The sequence below is a fragment of the Leptosomus discolor genome, chromosome 1 (assembly GCF_034619465.1).
Source record: "Leptosomus discolor isolate bLepDis1 chromosome 1, bLepDis1.hap2, whole genome shotgun sequence".
Lineage (NCBI taxonomy): Eukaryota > Metazoa > Chordata > Aves > Leptosomiformes > Leptosomidae > Leptosomus > Leptosomus discolor.
This window is the reverse complement of record NC_141391.1, coordinates 164,334,683-164,343,078: the sequence shown is the minus strand read 5'-3', so window position 1 is coordinate 164,343,078 and position 8,396 is coordinate 164,334,683. Positions and strand designations below refer to the sequence as shown.

At 44.4% G+C, this 8,396-nt stretch overlaps 1 protein-coding gene across 4 annotated transcripts in view; it reads left to right on the top strand.

Moving 5' to 3' along the window:
* The first annotated feature begins 2,640 nt into the window (after positions 1-2,640).
* Positions 2,641-8,396, top strand: part of IFT56 (intraflagellar transport 56) — a 51,110-nt gene continuing 45,354 nt past the window's right edge. For 3 of the 4 annotated variants that reach the window (XM_086469878.1, XM_086469872.1, XM_086469856.1), the window contains exons 1-2: positions 2,641-2,778; positions 3,176-3,268. In XM_086469878.1, coding sequence (XP_086326004.1) covers positions 2,641-2,778; positions 3,176-3,268 — 231 coding nt within the window. The remainder of the gene's footprint in view (positions 2,779-3,175; positions 3,269-8,396) is intronic. The other variant, XM_086469864.1, reaches the window with a different exon arrangement.

The following is an 8,396-nucleotide window of genomic DNA, read 5'->3' as shown; positions in this document are numbered from 1 at the left end:
TCCCCTGACAAGCACAGAGCTGGCAGCAGAGAAACAAGTCATGCTTCTAAGCACTCCCCACTCCGCATGATCACAAAACTTTTGGTCAAGAAAATCCCCTCCCCTCAATGCAGACAGATGCTGGAATCCCACCAGTGGCATGCAAAACACTGTCTGAAAAAAAAAAAAAAAAAAAAAAAAAAAAAAGAACTGGTTTGGCTGTTATTACTTTTTATCTCAGTTGACACTGTCCTTCTTGTGCCCACAGCTAACCTGCTGGCACCGCACATCTGTTAACTCTCACACATTCCCCATCTTTGGACAGAAGAATTCGAGACTCCACTGGGAAATGGGAGAAACCAGTGGAGCAGCTGAGACTGTTCTTCCATTTGAGTTCATATTTTAGCTGTATTTAGTATGTTGATTCTTAGAACAGCAGGATCTTGTGAAAGAATCTACATAAAAAAAATGGAAGAAAGCAATGTAGTAACACATTTTCAGTTACTTTTTTTTAAAAAAAAAATGAGAATCTTAGATAATTCTACTGTCTGCTTGCTTGCATTTCAGCCAAAAATGTAACACCTTCATCAGTGATGGCTTCTGCTTCTTCTGTTTCTCCTCTTTTACCAAGTTTACTTTGGCATTTGTATAGTAAAAAAAACTCAAACAGAAATCTGCAGCTTTCCTACCTTACTGTACATAGCAAGAATATTCTATGGCAGTAATGAAAATTACTGTGAGGTATTTACAACAATTATTATTGTCTTTCCATTTGAAATGAAGTATTCTGAGGCATTGTTTAAGATCTGAAAGGAAAAAGGCATTTTACAATATCCATGTCAATCTAGATGGTTTTCTTGATTTCACAGTGTTCTGACAGAGGAGACTCTTAAGCCTTCTAGCCTGCTGAATTTTTTTTTCTGCTACTTAATAGAAAATCCTAGACAACTGATAAGAGGACAGTTATCTGTATTGTGTGAATTAGTCTACAGATATAAACTTGACAACATAAAAAACACACTTCAAATCGCTGAAAAGGCAAATAATATCAACATTACTTATGGAAAAATAATTTTCTCCTGACTGAAATAATACTTTACTGAATAGAGAAGAGCTATAAAAGGAGACCAAATCGCTGGCACACATTTTTTATCACTTTGACTAACTCACTCAAAATTAATTACTTGCAGAGAAATTCTCAGTGGAAGAGGGGATTATTTGCCTGCCTTCTTTATGGCCTGTGGTATGAAAGCACATTCATAAGCAAGGGACATCACCACGGTGCTGTTGTGCTCCTGTGGTTCCTGGTTGCAGAGTAACCTTTTTGGGGACTGTTGCAAGCTGGGTGTATTGTTCCTGGGTCAAGCCATCTTGAAGTTAGCAAGAGAAGATGAGCATGAAACCACACACTGAAGAAGCAGCGCATAGTTCTTTACTGCTGGACTGTGTTACAGATGATTGCAGTGTGACAGGATATATTTATTCATACAGAAGAAAAGCCTCTTTTTTTTTCTGATGGAGTGCAAAATATTTGTCTTCTCAAGGAAGGAAAAAGGGTAGAAATACAGATAGCTCATTAGTCCTGTCCATGGACATGTATTTTTCGGCTAGTTGAGTTGTCAGGAGTAGTGTAATGTATCGGTCCTCTGCACCACAATTGCTAATGGTGCAATTCAGGCAATATAGCAAAACGAAAGTTGGGGGGGGATTCCACCGCATGGTGTTTCTCTGTAATTAGGAGAGATCTGTTTTATTCCCAGCAAACTGCAGTCTCAGAGATGCCTCAGGAAACAAGCTGTGCTTGAAAATTATCAAGTTTGCCAGAGAGATCAGCTACTGTATGCAGTTAAAAAGTACACAACCCACATACCTAACGTTTTATATTATGCTCTCCACCTTTATGATTATAGAAAGAGAGATGGAGTGGCTATGTTTACTAGAAAAGTCTAAGCATCTGCGGGATTCCCTCTGCACAGGGCTGTTGTAGGAGAGTGGTCAGCCCATCCAGATCAATAGGAGAAGCTCTCTGGTCAGTGGAGGAAGGTCTCTGGATCACCTTACAGGCTGAGGGTGGGTTGCTGACTACAAGCCTAAGAGACTGATTATGGGAAGAGCATTTTGTGATTGCGCAAGACTTACTATGGGATGTTGAGGCCAAGGACCAAAGATGGGGAAGGCAAGAGATCAAGGGGGTTTGGGGAGGAACCAGTATGCGACACAGAGCAAGGGGCTAAAAGGGGCTGGTGACGTGCAGTACAGTTCTCTGTCCTTACTGTTTTCACGTGCGTGTGTGTGTGTGTGTGTGTGTGTGTGTGTGTGTGTGTGGTGCGTGTGTGTGCAGGTCCAAGCGCCGGACGACGGGCCGACCCGGACCCCTCCCGCTGTCGCTACGGAGACCGACGCCCGCCGCAGCGGAACCGGAACCCCGGGGGGCGGCGCCAGTCGCCAGCCGGCGCTAATTCGCCGCCGCGCTCGGGTGCGCACCGCCCCCTTCCGCCCTCCTGCGGTTACCCTGGCAACGGCGCCGTCGGCGGAGCGAGGAGCCCGGGCCCGGCGGCAGGATGGTGAGGGGCGGCGGGGTCGGGGCCGCGGGGCGGGCTCGGGAATCACCGCCGGGGTCCCGCTTTGACCCGGTTCCGCTCTGCTCTGCTCTCTGCCCAGATGCTTTCCCGGGCCAAGCCGGCCGTGGGGGGTACCCCGCCGCCGGGGGACAGGCGGAGGAAGAAAGGGAAGAAGGTGCCGCAGCTGGAAGAGCTCCTGGCCCTGAGGGACTTCACCGGCGCGATCGCCTTGCTGGAGGTAACGGCCGCAGCGGGAGCGGAGACACCTCCGGCACCCTGGTTCTCCCACTCCCCTCTGGAGAGCGGTACCGTCGTTGCCAGGCCCGTGCCCGGCACGGCTGCGGGGCGAGGGGAACCCTTCCCCTGCCGCATGTCCCCCTCGCCTCCTTCCGCACCCGTTAGGCCCTGTTGGTGCAGGGTTTTCCCCTCACTTCACAGAACTAGGTCTGGCATGGGAGGGTTGCCTGCTGCTTCCCTCAGGAATGTGAGAGAAGCTCCACCCCAGCAGCATCCACAGCTGTCAAACCATCCGTGATGTAAGGTGGCCTAGTGTTACTTAAATTACCTCTGGGGCTTTATAAGCTGTGAGGCAGTTTATCCTGACGAAATTCTTCCATTCTTTCTTCCCTACAAAGTTTAAACAGCACGTGGGTGAGCAGGAGGAGGATGCTGACCTTTGGATCGGGTACTCTGCCTTTCATTTGGGTGACTACAAGAGAGCGCTGGAGGTAAGGTGGGGAAATCCTCCTCCTTGAGGCTGGAAATCAGGATGTTGTGATAAAGCAATGACAACAGGAGGAAGATATTCTGTAATAGGGGGCAGTTCTGCCAGCCATTTAAGGTACAAATGTATGGTAGTAAGGCAGATGCTGTGGAAAGCAGTTTGGGTTGGGAAAAAATAGATATTTGCTTATGAAAATAGACCTTTTTTAATGTTATCTACTGTCTGATTTAATACTAAGCTCAGTAGCCTGATTTGCCCTTTTGAATGTCATAGTTAACATAATAAATTTTCCCTTCCCTTTTTGCAGCTAGCTTTCCATGGTTTTGCTTTTCAGGTTTAATTATGTCTTTGTCTTCATTGCATAGCTCGTCTGTAACATGCATATTTTCTTAATTCTTTAGAGGCTGATGCTCCTGGACATTTACTGGACTTTATTGTTCTTCTCTGTGTTTTCTTGCATTCAGTAGTTCAATTAAATGAGGCACTCTTATTCTCCAAAAGTTTTAAGTCACTAAAAGACATGCAGGTTATTCAAATACGCATACGTTTTTAATATTTGCACCATACGGTGCTGTCGTGTGTCTCTCGTTGTATGAGTCCAAATGCAGTTCTTTCTCTTGTGTCCATTTGTGTCTCCAGTGAAACTCAAATTTCATAGAATCACATAATGTATTGGGTTGGAGGGGACCTCTAAAGGCCATCTAGTCCAACCCCCCTACAATAAACAGGGACATCTCTAACCAGGTCAGGTTGCTCAGAGCCTCATCAAGCCTGACCTTAAATGTCTCCAGGGATGGGGCTTCCACTACCTCTCTGAGTGACCTGCTTCAGTGATCCATCACCCTCTTATTAAAGAACTCTTTCCTAATTTCCAACCTAAATCTACCCTTTTCTAGCTTAAAACCGTTATCCCTCATCCTTTCACTACAAACCCTTGTGGACAGTTCTTCCCCTGCCTTCTTATGGGCCCCTTTCAGGTATTGGAAGGTCGCTATAAGGTCCCCCCAGCACCTTCTCTTCTCCAGGCTGAACAACCCCAGCTCTCTCAACCTGTCTTCATAGGCAAGGTGCTCCAGCCCCCGATCATCTTCATGGCCCTCCTCTGGACATGCTCCAGCAGGTCCTTGTCCTTATGTTGGGGGCTCCACTGGATGCAGCACTCCAGGTGGGGTCTCACCAGGGCAGAGTAGAGGGGCAGAATCCCCTCTCTCGACCTGCTGGCCACACTTCTTTTGATGCAGCCCAGGATGCAATTGGCCTTCTAGGCTGCAATTGTGTGTTCGTGGTTCATGTCCAGCTTCTCATCCACCAGTGTTGCCAGTATCCCTGGGATCCCTTTATCTTCTCAGTTGTGCTAGAATATTTCTCTGTAGAAGTCTTAACACTGTTGTCTGCTTTGCTCTGTACCTCCGAGGGCTGGAATCAGTGTGCACATCAGAACAGGGAGTGTTGTGGAGTGATGTGATGATACCCACAAGGCTGCATATAAGCTCGTGAAGATTTGGAAACAACTCGATCTGCCTGACTATTGTTTGTCTCATTGCTGTATTCCTACAGATGTGAATACAATGCTGTATTTAAGACTTACTGCTTTCAGTCAATGTCAGTTGTGGGAGATCTCCATCATGATTCACTGTGAAGTATAGCTGGTTTTGCAGCTTTTTAACTTGCTTTCCCTGGATGAAATATTAAGAATAGATGATAATTCAAAGAAAATAACCATAGATAAATAGATTATAGAACAATAATTATGTTTTTCTCTTTTAGATAAAATTAGGCATTTAACTGTAGTTGTAGATGGTCACATGCACAAGATTTATAGGTGAGGTGGAAATAGAATTTCTAAAGCTTCCAAGTAAGTTGACAAGGCGCTTTCCCCCTTAAAAAAACTGAAGAGGAAACATCTGTTGGAGATGCTAGAAATTCTCAGTGAATCAAATTCACAGTATGCATAGTACAGAATGTAGAATAGTATTATAGGGCATAGTGGTAACTGTGTTTAGAGTTGAGGAATTTAAAGATTATGAATGTAACAATCAGTTGCTGTAGTTAATTTTATCTGGATGTTAGGTGTTAATAGGAAGTGAAAGTTTAAAAAAAAGAAGTAGATTGCAATGTCTTTGAAATAAATTCTACTGTTTGGAACACCCAGTAGATGCTTTTATAGCCAGAGCAGATTTTAAATGTCTCCTTCAACGAAAGATTAACAGCAATTTTATTTATTTATTTAGATTACATTTTGTATGGGATGTTTGATTTGCCACTAGGTGATGCTGTTGATTCAGGCTTTTAAAAAAGCTACAACATAATTGCCTTTTTCCCATTTTTCTGCCCAAGTAGGGACAATAAGAGGTTTGTATGCATGGTTTGTGGTTGGTCGGTTTGTGTGTGTGTTTTAAGTGACTGAACCACAGTGCCTATCTTTTCAGATTTAAGACTGATTTTTGGCACAGTGATGAGTCCTAATAACTTTGTCATTCTCTGGTGGTACATGGGAAATCAGCCTGTGCATCTCAACCTTGTTTCTTTTCAGACAGAACACTAGTTATAATTCCCAAGCCTGGAGTAATCGAGCGAAAGACTGCTGACTGCGGAGGCTGAATTATCTTTCAGTTATCAGCTTCAAGGTTGAAGTGTAATGCTCTATCTTCTCTGCTGTGTTACAAAGGCATTGCTGCTGTATTCTCAAGGACAAATTCCTTGATTATCTATACTCTCCAGATCCTGGAGGACTCTTTGGGGAGTGCCAAGAGCACTTTAAATAAAATACTATGGGTAGAAGATTCTGCAGAATTCTCCAGAGTGACATTACACACAATCTAAATGATTCACACTCCGAAGTGCCTGCAAGTGACAAAGTGTAGTCTGTGTCACTATATTCCCAGTTCATGTTTGTATTCCATAAAGCTTATGAGGGACTTCAGAAATTATGCTGCTCAATAATCCTTTTATTTATAATGATACTTTCATAGTAAGCCAGATGTGCTGGCTGCATGGAAGCTTTTGGAGAGCCTTGGGAGTTGGGGTGAGGTGTCCATCATCCACTGCTGGGAGAACCAGGGTAAAAATGAAAAACACACAGGCCTCTAGCTCCACGAATATCTTCAGAGAGAATGACAGCAAAATGTCTGTCACATTCACATTCCCTTATCATAGGCATGCCAACAGTCAGATATTCTCTAGGTAGAGTGCTAACCTCAGCTTCACTAGGGTCACACTATCCCATTCTTGGTAGGTAGTTCCTTTCTCAAAGGATATACCACTAGCATTGGTCTGGTATGATCATCCCTGCTGCTGTACACCAATTTACAAATGGTACTGCACTGGACTCAACTCTTCCAGCAGTCATGGTGGCAGTCCCTCCCTAGGGACTTGTCTAGCTTCTGTCACTGACAAATTTATTTTTACTAACACTGAGTGACTAGTGGCCTCCTGGCATCACATGGCAACCAGAACTTCCCTAGTGGATGGCAGCATCTAATTAGTTTTCTGGAGTCTTCCATGTCTATTATACCTGATGAGGAAAAACCCACCTGTCTTTCTGACATGACTTGTTTATAGCACTATTCTTAAACCTTTCCTAAAAAATTTCCCAATGTCATCCAAGGACCAGAATCAGAGCATCAGTCTGATGATTCTGTTTCTGAGCTGCCTGATCCTCTAAAGTGAAGCAGCCGGAGCCTGAGAAAGGGAAAGTTATAAAACATATTTGAGGTATTGACAATTTCAGAGAGGAATTGGCAAGGGCAGGTGCACTGCTAGGTGGGGTTCAAGAACAGGTTTCATATTTGCACTCTGCACCCTTTGACTGGGCTGAGGCACACAGGTGTGATACAGCTGGTATTGTTACCACAGATGTGGTAATGCCATCTTGGCCCATAAGCTGCAAACGTGAGAGCAAAGCAGGATCCCCAGGCCAGAGCCTTCAATGCATTGTTTCTGTCAAAATCTCACAAACTACAGCCGGCAAATCCAACAGTCTCTCCTATCGGCCACCTCCCTCCTAGCAGAGAATCAGGAGCCATTCCACCTCTTCACTGGACAGGAGCTCCTGCCTACCCTGACTTTGCTCAGGATAATTTCAGTCAAATAGTAAATCATGAAAGGAACTGGGCTATACTGGGGTAATGGTTCATCCATGATCAGTATCTGGTCTTGCTTGAGTACTTCTGCTGGAAGCGTGAGAATACAGGTACACTCAAGCTAGAAAGTAAAAGATAGATTTTTGGCTCGGGGAAGTTCTCTAGACTTCTCTGTCATGACTGTAGCCAGGTTATGATTAGTATCTCCACACCTCCTTTGAGCACTTATGGGGCAGCCCTATAGGTTGGCTTGTTTATTGTCTCTTCAGGGTCTATGTTTATGGGCTTGGAGAATCCAGACAAGCAATAAGGGCACTGAGCAGGATCCTGCTGGCCTCAGCATTGCCAGTAGGTGTCCATAGTTGCAGGCAATCAACCTGGCAGCCTGCTTTTGATGAAAAGGGCATGTGTCTTGTGATAGGGGCGAGAGGTGAAGGAGAGTGAAATAGCAAGAAGTTGTTATGTTCCTAGTTGGCAAAAATACGCCAGAGATTGACTGTTGGGAAGCTTTTGGAGTGTTTAGTTTGTTTGGTTTCATTGTTTTTTTGGAGAGGAGGAAGGAAAGCTCTTGTGAAGTAGTCTTTGAGAGACTGACATTGAATGCCTTTTAGTGAGGAAAGGGGCAACAGCACATAGTCTGGGCTCATGGCCCAGAACTGCAGGGTAAGGAGCACTAATAGCCCTCATTTTTATTTACTGTGTTTCCATAGATTCACATTGGTACTGCTAGAGCAGTCTTTATTTATTGCTTGCTTTGAATGGCCAAGCCAGAACATGACTTGTGTTTATGCACTTTGTCTTTTCTAATTAATCTGCCTGCAGCCATAGCGAAAGAGACCTTTGGGTGCATTTAATCTGAACGGAATTTGAAAGATTCCAGATGGTCCAAATAAACAGCAGTGGCCTGTTTCTCAGAGCTCCATGACAGGCCTACATCAAGTAGGAAAGGTTGGCCTCTATGTAAATTTTGTTTGTTTGTTTGTTTTAATTTTCGTATTTATTTTAAATCCTCTTGAAGGACGGCTAGTCCCTGAATTATTAGCAAGACTG